Source organism: Parus major, chromosome 3 (genome assembly GCF_001522545.3).
Source record: "Parus major isolate Abel chromosome 3, Parus_major1.1, whole genome shotgun sequence".
Taxonomy (NCBI): domain Eukaryota; kingdom Metazoa; phylum Chordata; class Aves; order Passeriformes; family Paridae; genus Parus; species Parus major.
Window position 1 is genome coordinate 9,862,157 of NC_031770.1, and position 19,368 is coordinate 9,881,524.

Sequence of the window (19,368 nt, forward strand, 5' to 3'; positions counted from 1 at the left end):
AGAGGAACACTGCCCTCATATTAAATTCTTTTGGTTGCTTTTGATCACAGCTATTAATGTGCTGTGTGGTTTTAGATATTTGGAGCTAGAAGTACAAATGCATTGATTATTGTGAAACAGTAACATGTAACAACAATAACTTCATCTGTAATAAGGCATGCAACACAGTAATTACAGTGGGGTGGCTAAGAAAGCAATCTGGAATGAAGAGGTGGGGAAAAACCCTGGGAACCTGCTTGAACAAGAAGTGCTTTGCAATTCTCTTCTCCTTTTGCATATTCCTTTGTCAGTTAGGCTCTCTAAGGGAAAACAGTTTGCAGCAATATTTTTTACAGGCATATTTTCCTTCTCTTCCAATTTTAATCAGATAGAAGCAAATCCTGGCTTTGCTCCACAGGTATCTTTTTAGGTAGAAGGGCTGATAAGCAGCTGAGCTGCATGAATGAGGAGTGAAAGGCTCAGGCTTCTGAGGATAAAGGGATCCACTTAAGTAGATGCTTAAGTTGTACTGAAGTCCATAAGTCATGAACTTGTACTTAAGTCTTTTGCTTAATAAAAACTATCTCAAATACATATTGGAGCACTTTGCTATCAGGGAAGGGAAGGGCTAAATCTTCCCCTGAGTATCATCTGCTGCTCATGCCTTTCTTGCTCAGAGGAGAACAATTCTTGGCATATAAAACACATAATCCTTTTTATCAAAGTCTTCATATTCAACTCCTCAGTAACAGAGAAGTGGCCCTTCCTTCCCAGTATGTAGAATAACCAGGTGCCCAAACATTTTGCTCAGACTACATTGAAGTTCAAAGTCCCTGTCTTATCCTTCCAATAGGTATGAAGTCATGCTTTCATATTTTGTTTAGGAACATCTTGTGACTGTTTAAGCTCTGGAGATAGCTCTTATTTTTCCCATCACAGTATTTGAATCTGAAAAATTTATGATGTGTTTCATCATTGCAAATCTCTTTCCCTAATTTAATATCTATTAGATGGAATGATGTAGTGCCTTGTGTAAATAATGCCTCTTACATTGGCTTTTATTCCTTAACATTGATGGGTTGTTCCCTTTGGAGCTGGATCACTGCGTATCCATCTTCAAGCCAAGTTTGCAATCTTCCCTATTTGCTTTATATTCATTCATGCTTGTGACTGGACTGCTTCCATCCACCAAAATATGAGCTTAACTAGGCAAGCTTATGTGTAACAGCACCTAAATCTTATCATGGAACAGTCTTTGCACAGACTACACACGATGTAGCAGATTGAAATAGTGGTTTCAGTTTGAGCACATAAATATTTTCTCTTTTACAGAATATTTTTTGATGAAAGATAGCACAGAATCATAGAATCATTTAGGGTTGAGAAGACCCTTAAGAGTGAGTCCAACTGTTGACCTGATGCTCCAAAGTTCATCACTGAAACCTGCCCTTAAGTTCTACATCTACACATCTTTAATACCTCCAGGGGTGGGGACTCCACCGCTGCCCTGTTTCCTTTAAGTGCCTGATTATACTTCATGGTAAACTCTAAAAACTGATTTTTTTAAAACCTCAGTTGTAATTCAAAGCATTTTTAAAGGGAGATGGATGAAATACTAACCTTGCATTGTAATGTAGTGTGTAAAGTCTCTGATTAACTTATTAAATTTAGACTCTAAAAGTTCCTAGAAGAATGAACTTAAGCCTATGGACCAACAACAGTAAGTTATAACAAAAAATTGTTAAAATACAATTTAAGATTTCCCAAATATCTCAAAGTTCTGAGGAGAATAATGTGAAAGAATGTTTTGCTGTAAAATGAAAGGAGGTGGGAGCACAAAGGGAGAAACAATAAAAGTAATGGAAATGATACTACATTTACATACTATCTGTGATTCTGTCATGCCATAGTGATAGCACAGAGATCTATACAATACTGAAAATCCATAACACTGATTTAATGACTAGATTCATAAATGTAAAGCAAAGCACACCCATTAGCACAACATTTTATATTTATATAAATGTCTTGTCATGAAACACTGGAGAGGTTTTCATTGATTTCTGTTCTAGCTCTGTAACAGGGGCAATTTATGCCATTACCAGGAAATTAATACTTAGGCATAAAGTGAATTTACACCCTGACTGTACTATCCTTGTTGTTAGCCAATAACACTGAAAGCTTGGGGATGTTTTACTCTATCAGGCTGATATCCATTCAGTTATGTAGAACTGAGCTTTCTAGAGTATTTATGTAATTTCACTAAATTGTTGTTTACATCACAGTTTGGTAGCTCCTGGGTTCCAACCCTCACTTTTTCCAGCAGGTTTTTTGGACAGTTATAGCCAACTGTAGTCAAACCTTGCTGGACTTCATGTTACCAAGTTGGAAATAAATTGTGATTTTATCTAATCTAACTTCAACATAAGGACAAATTGAAGTTTTGAAAGATTGTAATAAAAGCTGCATGAGTGTAAGCGTGTCTAACATTTTTACTAGGACAAAACCTTAAAGGACATCTGTCATGACAGGGAATATTGAAACATGGACTATATGAATCTATCAAATGAATGTATGATTAGACTTTGGCAGGATGGGAACTGATCATTTGTTCTTAGAAATTAATTTCACATCACAGGGTTTTATTAGTTTCTGCTTTACATGTCACTAGAATGTATTTTTTAAACACGTTGGTTAAAGGTGTTAGGGCAGGAAAATTTGTTTAAATAGACATGTTCTGTTCTTTGGAGAGCACAGTGGTATAACAATATAGCAAAATATATATAAATAAGAGTTTCCATGACTAAATTGTTGGGATCAGAGCATTGCACAAGGGACATGCCCAATTAGATCACTCCATTCCTGTCCCCCATACTTTTTTTATTATACAGTCCAGTGGATTTCATTGCAAGAAAGTGCTGAAGATTATATTGCAACCATATTTGTCTCGCAGCTCCAGCACAAAACAAACAGGGAATTTTTTGTGCCAAATTCTCCTACAAGAACAAGTGTTTCTTTAGTAGTTAAGTTTTTTAAAAGCACAGGGATTTCTTTAAAAATCTGCTAGGTAGAAGTAAGAGCTGGAGTCCCAGATTCCTGGCCTTTGGTGGACCCTCTGGACTTGCCTGCAGAGGTCTTTCTACTGAGAATTCCTTTCATGGGCTTTATTTTCTGAATTCTTTTGCTGTGGTAGTTGCACTCAGAAAATGACTAATGGTTTAATTATGCAAAAATAAATGTTTTTCATAACTCCTCCCACTGAGCATTCTCTTTCTCATAGAAGATATTGCATAAGAAGGAGCTTGATGAATACTGAGACTTAGTCTGCAAGATTATATGTATCATTTAATTTAAATTAATTAGGCATGAATATTCAATTAACTCTGAAATAACCCTGTCCAATAGTTTAAATTCTTTCTTTCTAAGAGAGACATCTAAAACGTTATGTCAACGAGTGAATGGATTTACTGGAAGCTCACAGCTACCTCTGTGGTAGGGTGCAATTATTTATTTAAACAATATATGAATGATCAGAAATAACAAGAACAGCAAAAATGTGCTGGTTTTAATCTGTGATAATAATATAGAATTATATTAAACCCTACTTTATTATTTTATTTTTTTTTACGTGCAGGCAATGCAGTTACTTTATACAGAAAATATCAGGTCTAGGGATGATAGAGTGATCTGTGTAATTTCTTCCCTCCTTCAGAACAAATTTTTGATCTCTGTTTTTAACGGACTAATTCAGTACATTTTATGTAACATTTGGGGACTTAGCTACTTCTTCAAGTGTTCAGCAATTGTAGTTCTTGTACCCTTATAATTCAGTGTTGTGTTACATCTCTCTCTTTCATTGAAAAAGCTTTCAGAGTCATTATAAGACATCTTCACATCAATGATAATTCATTTTTGTAATTTTGAAAATTAGATTACTACATAATGGACAGCTGCTAATATGTACCTTGGAACGTTTCACTTTATTAATGATTTTTGATGTCTTGTTTTCTCTTTGGATTCAGCTCCTCTTTCACTCAGGTATTTTGGTGTCCCTAAGCCTTTCTGGGCCACAGCTGGAGAAGGTGGTGATTGACAGGACCCTGGTGGGGAAGCTCATCTCCGACACCATCAGTGATGGTAATTACACCCATGTGCAAATCAATTGCCTACATTAACAATAGAGTAGAGAAACAGTATGTCAACAGGTAGACTAATTATTGCCACTGGGGACTTGCAAACACAACAAGTAATTGCATGTAATGCTATAGTTACAACCCTCAGGACTAAGAGCACTTTAAGAATATTTAACATCAAAGTTTTCAGGCTTGTCAAATGCTGCATGGGTTTCTAAAATTCCATTTCTTACACTGTAATCGCTGTGAACATGCCATTTGAACTTGTCATGTTTATTTCGTAAGTGGGAAGATGGGACAGAACCAAACATTAGCCAATTGAATAATTGCATGGGATAGTTATTATTAAAGTTGTTATTAGAAAAGGCTGGATGAGTTATGTGGAGGTGTTCTGATTTAGTTTTTGATACCCAGAATCTTACTATTGTTATAGTGAGATTCTGTGTGTTATTGTTAACTAGTGACTGATAAAAATTAAATTTTCATTTAATGCAGAAGAAAACCTAGAGAAATGTCCCTGTTTTCCACAGCTTTATGATATGACTCATATCATTGAGAAATCAGCTGGTATCTTGGCTTCTGCAGAAGCAGGAATATGAAATTTTGGTGTGAGCCATATTACATGTGCACTACCTTCCAAATTCTTTAAGAGTAGACCCACATTACATCCTTCTAGTAAGAGTATGTGCTCAGTTCAGATTTGATCTTTAATTATTTAATTTTCTTTTTACTCAGGTGTCTATTGAATATTTGCCTAGGTTTTAAGAAACTACAACACTGTGTCTCTCCGATCTTTTCTTATAAATATATTGTAGTTTAGTCTTGAAAATTAGCATGAATGTAACTATGTTAGTAGAATATTTATAAAAAAATTAACCCTCAGCACATTTTTTATGAACTAATTCCACGGAGAGCAAAGAACACATTTATTATCTTGTCTTCTTTTTTTCACTCTTCACCTTAATTACTGGACTGCTAATTCCATCTATGATTTTTTGCACTCTGTTCCTGGGGGGAGGATTTCCTACTTTCACGTGGCAAAAAGTAGGAAAACATGGAATCTAAGGTTATTGCCAAATTGAAGTAGTTTGTAGAAATTATTTGTAATACTTTATCATTAAAAAAACTAATAAAAAAGAAAATATGTGGATCATGTCTTACTTTGGATTAATATGGCATAGAAATATTTGTTCAGAAAATACTGCTAACTAAATGAGCTTACAACTAAAACAACAGTAAAGAAACAAATATGTTTTAATACATTTGGACAACTGTACTAATTATATAAATAGCATTATATAATGTTTTGTCCTTGTTTTCACTTATTCAAGGTTTTCTTAAACCTCCATATTTGCTAATACTGAAATCTGAAGGTGAAATAAAACTGGCTCTGTTGAGTAAAAGCAAAGCACTCAATAACTTTCATTGCAATACAGTTTTTATTTTCATGAACAATAAAAGAAGATGCTTTTGTTACCCACACAAATAGTGCTCAAAATACAATTTTTTATGCTGAACTATCCTTTCAAGTGAAACATGAGATAATGTTGTCCTAGAGGAAATTAATTTTAATTCAATGAAACAGCACATCTCTCCAAATGTGACTTCAAATTATGGCTGTGGTTATAAAGTTGGCCAGGAGTAATTCTACATTTAGCACAAGAAGCCTGTATAAAAATATTAGTTCTTACTTCAGCAATTGTGTATATGTAGAAATGGATAAGGGTTACAATCTGCCAGAATTACTTATGAAATGTAATTCTCATTCAGAGTAGCATGTCCTCTTAACATTTGGAATAAAGGTCAGATTGTGTGCACAAAATACAGAATTACTATTGCTTTTATAATCCTTCTGCTTCTAAGAAAGTTCTCCTGATTCTTATTATTTATAGGCAAAATTTCATCACCATCTAAGGTGCACTGCAGCTCATTTTTAAGGCAAACCATATGTGTTAGGACATCAAAATATTTAACTGTGAACATACATACTGAGGATACCATATTCAGTGGTTTTCAATTTTCATGTGTGTGCAGGATCTCAGTTATAGCTTCTGAATCACCTTATCAGATGCTTTATCACTTTTTTCTTTTTCTTTTTTTCTTTTTTTTTTTTTCCAAAATAGCTGATGTTAATGTTACATTTCAAAGGCAATTATTTGGCTGTAAACTCTACCCTTTAGCATTTGCATACCAGATACTTCAGAGTTGTGCCAGGACATGACTGTTGGAAAATGCAAGTGGTTATAAATCAGACTAAAGAAAAGCAAAGCTGAGTAGCCAGTTTTCCATGTTTATATTTAAGACTAAACTGTCAATTAACTTAAGGATATGTAAAATTTGGATTTAAGAATCTGGGCCATTAGTAATAAATTTTTTTTCTTTTTAGTTTCTTTTTCAGAGGTTGTTCCACAGAGTTTTGATTGTTTCTAAATCTGGTTCCACTTTAATTGGCATTTTCCTTTTAGGAGAGGTTTTTGAGTTTACAGTCTGAGCACAGCTTTCTAGCTTTATTTTAAACTATTAGGGATCTGATAATACTTACCCCAATGACTTCATATTCAGATACCTCTTCAAGTGTGGGTGCTGCTCGAATAACTGGGTAAAAAAATCCTAGATACAGTTTTCTACGTAATTTTCATTGACAGATTAATTAATCACTTTTATATTGAACTAATTAGGTCTAGCACCCCCTATGATAATAGTGGGGATTCCACTGAGCTTTTCCAAACTCCAAGGGAGTCTGTTCCATCATAATTTCTCATATTGTTTGGGTACCCCATGTGAAGATTTCAGCAAGTTCATAACCCCTCTAAAGCCTTATCCTGCATGTAACAGCCTCCTTGGTGTCTGCAGCAGCACCAGGAACCTTACAATGTCAAAATACCACATACACCTCGAGTACTAGTTTGCATTTATCACCTTAACACAAGCTAAGCTATATGAAGTCCATTTGAAAATTACTGGTGCAACCATAAGAAGAAAAAAATACTGAAGACCGAATAGATACTGAGATGAAAATTAATGTGGAAGGGCATAAAATGTATATTTGAATGTAGTGGCATTTTGATAGGAGATAATTTATTCAGGTGTATGTAATCAGAGTATTCCCTAGGCTTTATTTCTCATTTCCAAGAAGGTCCTGACAGGATGACACACTGATATGTTTCAGGACATTACAGGGCTTTCAGTGTAATATTTAAGACACTGTCTTGAAAAAAATTGCTTTTTGCAGTGTCTCAGTGGAGTGTTCACGACTTTGTTTTATTCCTAGAGACAGGTATTACAGTACTGACAATTTTTATTTGTTTGGGTTTTTTTTCAGCTGTTCTTACAGACAATTTCATCATCTTGTCATTTGAGGACCATAACCAACTCTGCTTAATTCAGTTTACAAAGGCAATGGATTCTCCTGATGTAAACAAAAGACTGGAAAAACTCTCTTGTTTGGACTCTAAGGTATAGCTGCCCATGGTGGCTGCAAATATTGCAGGAACTGTACATCATGAATCACTAATGTTCACTGATATTGTAGTGCCACGTTAATTGCAAACCCCTGTATAATTGATCAGAGCAGCTCAAATTCTAAAAATGGCAGTTACTGAAAAGCCAATAAAAATTAGAATGTCATTCTGAGTTAAAGAGTTAAAATACTGTGCCAAGGAATCCAGATTTCTACTGTGTTTATTTTCAGGCTCAGACACACATTTGAGTTACCTCTGCTTGACGGATTACCTTGTGTCCATTGAGCAGCAGTAAGTGACCCTTGGCACATTCTTGGCATCTAACAAGCATGAAGCAAAGTCTGTAATGGTAAACCTCAGTGTAAAAGATTTAAGTAAATGTATTTTATCTCTTGCATGTTGTGGGCTAAAAACACACACACAGTCAGTTAGTGTGGCTCAGCTGACAGACACAAACACATGAAGCTCTGATAGTTCAGTCACCTGTCTGAGGACCTAGACTTGTAATTCTTTACAGAAATCCTTATTTCCCCACTAGTTACAATAATGGTGTTGTTGGGAGAGTTGCTTTTAGAATTAAGCCAGTGAGAAGGAATCAAGGTATGAGTGGTTTCTCACCACTGGCCAGCTATGTGTGTGACCTTAGGCAAGTAACTCAGCGCCTCGGTGTCTCAATTCATTAGTTACACAGTGGAGATTGAAATACTCCTTTTTTGCAGCCCTTTTTGTGGGGGAGTGTCTTCACTACAGTGACAGCAGCAGCTGAAAGGTAGCCTAGAGAGAGCTGAGCTGAGCTTTAAACTAACCAGTCTGGAGGTCAGTGGGAACAAGCTCATCTCAAGATGAATTACACTGTTGTGGATGGACTGGGCTGGGCAGGCATAACTTATTTCAGCCATAAGCACTTTGGCATCCGGACACCACTTCCTTAGGTGGAAGTGCTTGGTGCTACAGCAATATGAAAAAATAATCAGTCAATGCAATTAACTTTGAACAGTTGAAGTAGGGAAGGGGCTGCATCCAATTCACTGCAAGAATGAAGAAGGGTCAAGCCTTTTCCCAAGAAATGTAGAAAGATGTTGTGAGCAAAAGAGAGAGTTTATATTTATTTCAGACTGGATAAACATTAAAGAAAACAATCTTGTGCTAGAAAATATTTTCCCCTTGACAACCCCTCAGTAATTTACTTCCTCACATAAGGGAGCTTGCATCTGCAAGGCAAGCTTTTTAAAGATATGTTTAATTTAAGTTTTGCCGTAATGTGTTTTAACTTGCTTGGTAGAAATACTTTCTGCTAGGATTAATATCTAATACATTTTCCAGGCTGTTTCAGTTCAGGGCCTCTTTTCAGCAATGGCTCGTGTTTGCAAGATTGATCCAACCTCTATAACGTGGATTTGAGACAGTTCACTGTTCACTGGGAACTGAGCTGATACATACTTTACTTTAAAATGCTGTGCCTTGTGCCTGGCCTGTGGCGTTCACTGAGGCTGTGCTTTGGGAACGAGCGTGGTGTGTGGTGGGGCTTTTCTCTTAACAGCACTACATTTTAAAGAAGAAGCTGTGGTGAACTGCCTTTGTCATTGAAGTGTGGGGCCACAGCTCCTGACTTAATGTTTAGAAAAACCAGAAGTATCTGCTGCGCTCCTTAATACGGTTGTTAAGTTCAGCTCTTTGCTGACACAGCTGAGCTTCTCAAGACACCTCCATGCACAAAATTCCCTTTGCTTTCTCTTGAAATCAATGGGAATCACTATGGAATATTTCTCTACCAGCCAAAAAAAAAAGGCATTTGCATTTTTTAATTGAATGTTCTTTTGTGTGAGGCTCGCTAGTTAGGCAGCTAAATATAATTTTTATTATCTTCAGAATTGCACCAGTGTGAGACTGCAGAAAGTGTTATTCACTTCTGCAATAATATTGAGTCAGCTCTCTGCATTGATTTATACTTCTTTATGGCTGATTTTGGTCAAACTTCAAAAGCTGAAAGATCACATACATAGCACTAGTGTCAATCTCGCTAGAAAAGTAAGATGGTCCTCAATTTCAACTGTGCAAACTTGTAATAGTATGTAGCAATATGTAACAATTAAAAATGTTGTGGGTTTAGGGGAAAAAAGGGTTCTTTAGAGCTGAGATTTTGTTCAAGAGAAATTGAATGAGAAATGTAGCGTGCACTGATATAGAACTAACACAGGATTAAAATCTGGAGCCAAGATTCAGGGAATTTGATTGTAACCTTCATTTCCGCCTCTGACTTTTGGCATAGTCTTGAGAAATGTAGTATTTGGGTTTACAGTCCCGTTTCTAAAATGAGGAAAGTGTTTGTAATGATATGATTAAATTTCTGACATATTGTAATTGTAATGATAAGAAATCTCACATTGTTCAATGTCCAGGCTCATGGTGGGCAAGATTGGCAGCAGTGCTGGACTGCCAGGGTTCTGCCAATAATAAGAACAAGTCAACCATGCTTTCCTCATCACAGCTTGATATTTTTATTAAAGTTGAGTTTTTTATGCAATGCATACCTAAATTAATGCATTAACCTCCCTGTGCTCTTCCTTTCTAATTGATACCACCTTGAATTTTAGTTGCACTTTGAAGCAATAAAAGAAGACTTCTTATATGAATGACTAAAATCTTGAAAACCAGTGAAATATAAAAACCAACTATTATTATTTGCCTTTTCTCAGTGACATGAATCCATGTTTGAGAGTGACATGTCTAATGCAAGACATAAAGGTCAACAAAGATCTGTGTCTGTTACGACATGTGCAATTGTTATTAACAGTTAACACTACAATGCAGAACTAATTAATACTTGTGGAAGTATATGTGCTTTTCCAGCCTAATCAATGTGTTGTCACCAAATTAGCTATTCTAATTCAAGTAGCAGCTACATCCTAACTATTATGTATGTTTTATCTTTACCTTTTAAAATATTTTGACAAGTAAAACACAGGATATTCTAAAAATATTGACCTTTTTCAAGTTTTTCCTGTCTGTGTTTTTTTAATCCATTTCAATTTACTGAAGGCAACAGAACAAGGAGTTAAATGTTTACCATGAGAGAACAACATTGGTAATTACTTTGATTTCAGTTCCTTTTTATGTGTATTCATGGGATGAAGAGGTCAATAATATTATGACCATGCAAATAGAAAAGGGTTCTTTTTGACCATATAAAAAACAGCAAAGGATTATTAAAGCATTAACCTTGATTTTAATGGCCTTGGTTGAGAGCTGAGATCACAATTTGGATGAGCCTGATTATTTACTAAATACAATACATAAATGCAACGGGTTCTTAACACCCATTGCACTCTGGCATTATCGCATTACTGCCAGCCTTTGTTGCCTTGCAGACAGGAATATGAAAGCAATCTGTCATGTAGTGAGACTGGCTCCAGAAGCATTTCTCTGATAAGAAGACCCCCTGCCCTTTGCTAGTGTCTGGTCCAGTAGGCTTAGCCATGCGCTTAATCCCCAGAAAGTGGTTCGATTATTGCTGACCAGCAATGGCAAGATAGTTTTTTTTTCCCCTAGCTATCAACCTTCCATTAATTCCTTAAGCAGAAATGCGGTGCAATCTATATTTCCTTGGCATGTGTCACCCAGATGGTGCACTGCTCATGTTTTCAAATAACCATGCTCCAAATAACAGAGTTTGAATAATAAATTCCACAAATCCTTCCTGAGAAAGAGGCACAATTCTCAAGAGCTGCATAAACTTTACGCATGATGCTGTAGCTCATCCACATTATGCAGAAAAGTATATGTTCTTTTGCAAAGCGGATGTTTGTGTTTCCATTCCTTAATTTGGGGAGGAAGAAGAAAGATATATGTTTGCTCAAATACTGTAGAATATATTTAATATTTGATTATGTCTTAAACACTAGCCTTAGCTCCGTGGTCAGCTTTGCAGAACTTGTCATTTAATATGGCTAAGCTTAAATCCTGTGTGGAGGTCGATGCTGTCAAGCAACCATGACTGTACATTTTGGTATTGATTGGAGTCATTGCAGTAAATTCCTTCTTAACTCATATTCCTTTCCATCCCAATCCCCTCCCCACAGATAAAAGAGTGAGCATGTCTTTCTGTCTGAGGAGATATTTTTCACGTTTACAGACAGCCTCTATGAAGATATATGTATGCAGTGCTCTGTGTATATATACATTCTTTCTCACACATCCAAAGTAAACACCCCCATTTGCTCCTACCATGTTATTTTATCACCTCCAATATTCTCTGCATTTTTTTCTTCCATCAGATTTCTTATGTTGATATACTTGGACCAGAAGGTAGAAGGATGAAACGTCACCTGGCAATAAACTGTATGCAAGATCTGGTCATTTGCTGGTGGTCAGCAACTAGTGATGGAGCATGGCCTTGGTCTCCTATTTCCTGTCAGAGGGACAGAGCCAACCTATTGCTATTAGGCTGTGCACATGGCAAATTGGAGGTAAAGTGATGAACTGTCTTGTTACATGATTTTTTCAAATTTGCTAAAGAAAGAGCTATTCAACTTAAATGCGTAATCAAGTAGCTATAAAGAATAAATATGATTAAAACATAAGACAGGAAGATCAGACATTCTAATAGTAAAAACAAAGGTTTTTTATTTAACAGAAAAGCACCTTCTTTACTGTGTTTACTATTTTCACATCAAAACTGTCAGCCTGAGAAATGTAGCCAGGAAATTAGGTCTTTATCGTGAAATAGCTTTGCTGCTGCTGAAATTGAAAATAGAAGTTTTTTCAATTTCGCTAGAAAACTTTAATATGAATTAGCAATTGTAACTGTTGCATGTATGTCTGATGCAATTATTTTACACTGTCTGCCATGTTAACTGATAGGCAATTTACATCTCTTTCAAGTGTTTTTCATAAAACATTAGCTATGCCCAGATGGTGGTTAAATTTTTGTTTTGAGTATTGGTCAAATCAGGGACTGATATTTTTCTCAAAGGAAAAGTTAAAACTCCCTATCTACAGGTGGGAATGTAAGCTATGAGTTAGGACAAAGCAACAAGCTGACTCTCCTCCTGACACCTGCTTTGCTTACATTTATAGGCAGATGTTTTAATTTCAGTTATTTAATTTTTGTTTCATCTGTTTAAGAATATTTGAATCCAATTTGTTTTATTAGGTAGAAATATAAAAATGAAGTTATCTGGGCGTACTCTGAAAGATCCAGAGTCTGAATTAAAAATGTAAAAGTTTTCCTGGACTAACATCTTGTATAGATGCTTCTGTATTTGGAATTTTATTTTCCATTTATCTTTACCCACTTCTAACATGGGCTAAAAAGGCACTGACTGAAGGAGAAGAGCACAAACTCAAGGATCAGCTGTGAAATAGCTGTTCTGGATTAGCTACTGCAGACTATTTCCCTGTAGGGAAAATCCCTAAGTAACACTTAAGAATAAGCTACTCTTACAAACAGCATCCTCCTCTCTTTAATTAGGGAAGATGTAAATGTTTTAATGTCTTGGAACTATTACTTTGATAACTAATATTCATTTAAGTGAGATTCTTTTCCCTTGGGATTTTCTGCCTATTGAAAGTGAAGAGAAAAGGTAGCTGAGACAGCTTTTCTTTTCTTATTTCTGTCATTAGTCACTGCAGAATTGAAGTTTAAATTACCTCCAGCTCTGCCTTCTTTACTTCTTTTCAATTGACCTCTCTCCACTTGCGGTCATCTTTGACTCATCTCTCTCCTCTGCCTGATCTACACCTGCAGTTCTCCATTCCCCTGCAGCTATGCCAAATCACACAGAAAAAAATTACTCTGGGAGCTAAAATGTGAGGCTGTTCTTTGTAAGCTTTTCCAGCCCTGTGCCAGTTATTATGAAACTTCATCCTACTAACATTTCAGACTTTATTTTTTACCATGACTTCTCTAAGTCCAGGTTCTGAGAGCAGCATTCCTGTGCCTATTTTATTCCTCCCCATGACTTCCAGAAATCTCCCTTATGCCACCATAGCAGTTTGCAGTTTCTGTTTCCTGAGATGTTTTTTTTAGAGACTCTTTTCCTTTAAGAAATTAACAGAAACCACCCTGACAGTTTAAAGTTCTGTGTGTTTCATTTAATATGTTTTAGGGAGATTGCCAAATCACATCATTCCCCTGCATCTTTCAATAGACCTTGTTTTATCCTTTTCTGGTTTAAACTCTAGTATAGTCCCAAGCACATCACTGGTGCTTTACACAGTAGTGATAATGAACATTCCCTGAGGATTTAGGCTTAAAGTCATAATCATTTTAATTTGGCCTATGTTGTAACAGAAATAGAAGAAACTTTCTTAAAAGTAGCACTGCTGAATTTGACTGTTCAGTTGCTTTCCCCTTTCTGATTCTTTGTCTCTCCTTTTCTGTTTTAATTCTTAGATCTTTGGATGATTTTTTTTTTCTTGTGTTTATCAATAAAATACCAAGCACTATGGCAGAGCTATGGAAAAATTAGTCATAGATGAGTAACAAACTGTCTTGCTGGTTGTCAATTAGGCTGTGCCATGTACTCAGCTCCTGGATGCTCAGGAAGCCTGGGGTCACTCTGCCTATACATTTAGCCTATATGTCCATGATGAGCCACCCATGGTGGTGTTTGCTTGAGGTTTTTTGTTTGATTTCTCTTGAGTTCCTTATGGGCAGGGATTAAATTCCTGTACATGCAGGGAGAATGTTATGACCCAGAATCTGTAGAATTAGTATCAACCCCCAGTCTGCATTTAACTGAGGTGCATTTTTCCCCTACAGTCTTGGAGGGAAACTTTAACTTATCACCTTTAACTTCTGAAGGACATTTGATAGCTTGTACATGGAAAAAAAAAAAACCCTAAGCATAGCTAACATTTCTAGACAGCTTGCAAAGAGTTACTCTCTGGGTTAAATACCACAAAAATACAGTGGTTCTGTAATCATGCTTATTGGCCTCTCTTTGCTTCTAATACCTTGCCATTTGTAGTATTCCTCAGGTACAGATTTGAAATAAAAACTGGACATGCCATTGTTATTCATGAAAGTAAATCCATATTTATCATACTTGACCAGTAATATTAATTTACTCCCAGTGAAAGATTATTGTCAATACTAGAAGAATGACAAGCATGAACTTACCTAGAGCATTTATCAAAAAGAAGTGTAGTAAAGTAATACCACCAACATTTCACTTGAAAATAGTATTATCAGCTGGATAAAATAGCATTATCATCTAGAATTAGGAGAAAAACAGGAATTGCTGAATAACAAGACCATAAAGAGCTGTTTGGCATGTTTGGTTTATGAAACCAAGCCCAAGGAAATGAATGGATGCTCCCCACAGCCATCACCTCAGTGCTGACCTACAGAAACCACAAAACAACCTGCCAGCTGCTGCCACTCCTGCTGCTGGGGCAGAGCAAAGGCAAATGGGCACTTATGTGGTACTACTTCCTGCCTGGAAGAATTTTCTGAGTGATGCTGGCTGCCCACCAGCAGAGTGGCATCCTAATAATCCTTATTAGGATGAGGACAGGAATAGCTCTGGGATGAGACAGCTCAAACCCTCATCATGATCATCACCTGTACCTACATGTTCTGTGCTGGGATGATTCACACTGCACGTGGAATGTTTGGGCTCTTGTGTGCTTCAGCAGCTTTTCAATTTAGGGAAGGAAATACATTTTACTTTTTAATCACTAGAAATTTGAAAATTTCTAGTAGAAATTTTAGATTTGATAGAAATTTGATTTGAATTTTGCCACGTGGCTTTATATTTTTATCATTTACTACTATCAAGGCTACAGGTAACCATTAATCCTCAAGAAACAGAAATAACTTTTTTCTTGCAAATCTTGACTTAATTTACTGATTTTTATCTTTTTTTTGTCTGAGATCAGTGTTTGCTCTGTTGAATGCTCTAAGATTTGGTGAAGAATTGTCCCTTGAAGAAATAAAAGTGCTTTTCTCTGTAGCATGTGACCTTGCTTCGGTGTGCAATGCATGCTGCTGCAGGAGTATTTGTCTGTTGGACCTTTGCTTTCCTGTGTGCAAATGTTTCCTCCAGTAAACTCACCCATTCTCTAATTTATTTATTTTATTATTGGGAGTTTGTTTGGTTTATTTTGTTTGGGGTTTGTTGGGTGTTTTTAACCTTAAAGTACCAAAAATCAAAGAATGTTATTTAAATTGTCTCCCAGTGGAGATAATGCTGGTGTTTTGATTTCAAAACCAGAAGAGGAATCTTCCAGAAATTATTTCAGACAATTTGCTATGAATGAATAGGATCTGATGTGAAATGATCTTTGGATTAAATGCTTTGGGAGAAAGTCATGTTCAAATCAACATGAACTTTATTCTGCAAACACAAATTAAGAGGAGGTGCTGATGCCAGGGCTCAGTTACTGTAGCACTTTGCATTTGTCTTTGCCATTCTTATTTTCATTCCATTTAGAGCTAGTGGGAATGACTGAAATTATGCTTCAATCTTGTGGAAAAAATAATTTCCCTGAGAGAGAATATTATTTTCCTTTCTCCCAAGAGATAATATTTAATAGTTATTGCTTTCACATTGTGCCTCGGATTTGTGAAATAAGCACAGCAGATCTTTCCTGTGTGAGCTGTCCTACAGTTACTGGAGTGCTCAGAAAAACATCTACCCTGTGTGTCTGGATGGCTGAAATACCTTTCACACACATACACAGCAAAGAATGTGAAATCCTCAGTGTCACATTGGGTTAGAAGTTCAATGAATAATACAGGATAAAGACAATGATTGTAAATTTTGAAAGAAAATAAGTGTTGACTGGAGATCTAAATAATAAGATTGTAGTTCTGTAGATACAATGAAGCCAAATAAGTAACCTAGAGAAGGAGCCTTTCATTTTTATTTAGAAATGTTTTTGATTAGGGTTTTTTTTTCCTTCCAACTTCACTGGGCCATATTTAAAACTATTTTAGTTTGGTGTGCAGCACACTTCCCACTTTACATTTCTAATTAAAATGTTTGTTCCTATTTGGAACCTCACTGTGTGAAATTCAATAAGCACTTTTTTAACATCCATAAAATAAATCAAACATTTTTTTCTCATCTGAAAGACACACAATTCAGTCACAGCAAGCTTATTTCTATGTTTCTTTTGTGTTCTTTTTTTCATCTGCCTGGTAAGCCAATTTTCTGCTTAAGAACTACTGGTTAAAACTCTTACTTGTTTTGCTATGTGGACTTTATCCTTTCCCAGCTCTTTATGCAAAATACTTCAATTTTAAGTGCTCAAAGATTTTCACTGAGAAGAGTGATACTGCCCACAGAAGCTAGCACTATTATTTCTCTCAAACATAAAATGAAAGAGTGATTTAAATAGCATAGCAGGCCTTTTATTTACAAAGATTAACAGATTCCTTTACTTGGATAGTTATGATTCCTGGCTCTAGGATTTGGGAACCTGGCATCCCTCATCCTGCTCATGAACTGAGGCAGAGTCCAGGGCAGTACTGCAAGGGAAAAACAGTATAAATGTGCAGTAGTGGTGCATGACTGCTACATTAATAAAGGAAATATGTATAAATTACATGGACAGTATTTAAATGCATGTACTGTATTTTATCCAGCATTCATGTAATAGAACTTTAAAATTTTTAATTAATGTATTTATTTTAAAAAAATTAGTTGGTTTTACTTCATGCAAAATACTTCCAGAAATCTTTTCTTGAAATCCAAGACTAAGTGCTTAGTCCAAGATTTATGAGGAGTATTTAGTGTTGAATGGACTATACACCCTGCCTTGTGATATTACAGTTCTGTCTTTTCAGATTCACTGCCTTGTCCCCTTCTCCACAAATATGACACCTGTTCTACCCATTTCTGAGGAAATTCTTCCAGCTTTTGTTTTCCCATTCCATATAAAAATGTCTTGTTAAATGTTTTAATGTCACCTTTTAGGAGAACCTTTTAGGTTTCCAGAGATCTACTACTCATCAGGAAGGAATCTCAGTGCATTCCTTTAAATGGAAAGCTAAAGTAATATGCTAAATGTAATATGCACTACATTTACTACCATGTGTCTGCTTACCAGATAGAAAAACAATTGGCAGAATACCATCTTCTTGGGGGAAAAAAAAAGTTTTGATTATTAGACTTCTTATCTTTCAAAAGCATTATCTTAGCATTATTAATGTTTCTGTAGTTGTGTGTCTCTCTGCTTTAGTCTTCCAGTTAGTGGCATGAACAATGAATAATAAAACGAATTTCTGACAGAGAAACCCGAATCTTCCCTCTCAGATGAAAGAGAATATTCATTTTTCACCTTCAGAATGCTGAATACCAGACACATCCAGCAGAACTGGAAGGCAGAACAAAGAGGTCTCTCGGCTTGGTTCTCTTCCTGCAAGAGGCACATGAGGCCACTGATGCATGAGAAGCAGCTTATCTGTTCCAATCTGAGGAGAGATGTTTCTCTTGTTTTCAGCCAGAATTTGAACAGCAGTGTCTAGAAAGGTTTCCTTTAAACCTTATGTGTTTAAACATTATGCCAAATCTTATGTTTTGAAAGGTAACAAAGGGTTTCTCTCCTTGCAGGAACTTTTTCCTAGTTCAGAATTGTGTTATATACAGCAACCAGACCTACCCTAGTCTTCATTTCAAGGATTTGCTCTCTAAACTAAGTGAAGCTAGGAAGCTTCTCATCTCAAGACTCATTAAATTAGTCTTCCAAAATGAAAGATTTTACTTCCTTTGAAATTCAAGGTAGTGATCATCATTTTTGTCCTACTTTTGCTCTAAGAAGGCAGGACAAAATGATGAATTTGCTCCAGTTTATTTGCTGACTCTCAGACAATCATATGGCAACATTTATTTTTTTCTGTGACTGTTTCCATTGCTGTTTTCCTCCAGGCATTCCTATGGAGTTGTAAAATCCATGTTTCACACATTTTCTTCTCTATTGCCTTAACCTTCAAGGCCAGTCTCTTCAGAATTTAATAGTGTTTTCAGGCTCTCATCTCTCACAGGCCTGATTATTGTGTAGATCTTCATGACTTTCTTGCAGCTTTTCAAGAGTTGTCCATAGAAAAATACTTGTTTGGGATCAAAATATGTAGCAGAATAACACAGTACATTGAAACTTGCCCCAGGAAGACAAAAATGTGAGTCCCAGAGAGCCTCAAGGCTCATTTCACTGAACTTATGGAAGCTTTGAAGACTTGCTTGGGCAAGATTTGTTTCACACATTTGAAAGGGAGCTACCTGGGTCTCTATACATACTCCTAGGGAAAACTGCAGAACAAACAGTAACACTTTACTTTGTCTTTATTTGGAGTTAGAGAACTCTATGGCTACAGTAATCCTCTGTCCAGAATAATCTCTTTTAGGAGTTTCCTTGCCATGCAATTTAACACCCTAATAAACACAATTCAGCAGTTCTAACATCTGCACGGTAGCCACTGCAAGGTTTTGTGGGCATAAAATGACCAGTTGCAGAGGCTAAGCCATTGGTGAGGGAATGATTGAGGTGAGAAAATGTTTTTCAGACTATAAAAGTAATGTAATCTTTTATTTCCCCTTTGATACATATTTTCATGGATCTCTGTTGAGATTGGTTAATGTGGTTTTCACAGGTTGGTTGCATTGGCTTCTGCATCAGGTGCTTTTGCATGAAGTGGTTCTTTGCATGTCCCTAGCTACTCATCTAAAAGTAGCAAAGATTTTTGTATTAATTGTGATCTGGTTTCCAGCCAGAGAATTGCAATAATCCTTTTTTTCTTTCTTTTGAGTGAGAAACCCTTTTGCTGACAAAACAGGTAAACTGTCAGA

At 36.1% G+C, this 19,368-nt stretch overlaps 1 protein-coding gene across 9 annotated transcripts in view; it reads left to right on the forward strand.

The window, feature by feature from the left end:
- WDPCP (WD repeat containing planar cell polarity effector) overlaps positions 1-19,368 on the forward strand; it is a 148,010-nt gene that overhangs the window by 54,552 nt on the left and 74,090 nt on the right. For 8 of the 9 annotated variants that reach the window (XM_015622991.1, XM_015622999.1, XM_015622997.2 and 5 more), the window contains exons 7-9: positions 4,002-4,116; positions 7,435-7,568; positions 11,848-12,039. In XM_015622991.1, coding sequence (XP_015478477.1) covers positions 4,002-4,116; positions 7,435-7,568; positions 11,848-12,039 — 441 coding nt within the window. Of the gene's footprint in view, positions 1-4,001; positions 4,117-7,434; positions 7,569-7,803; positions 7,865-11,847; positions 12,040-19,368 lie in introns of those variants that run through there. The other variant, XM_015623002.1, reaches the window with a different exon arrangement.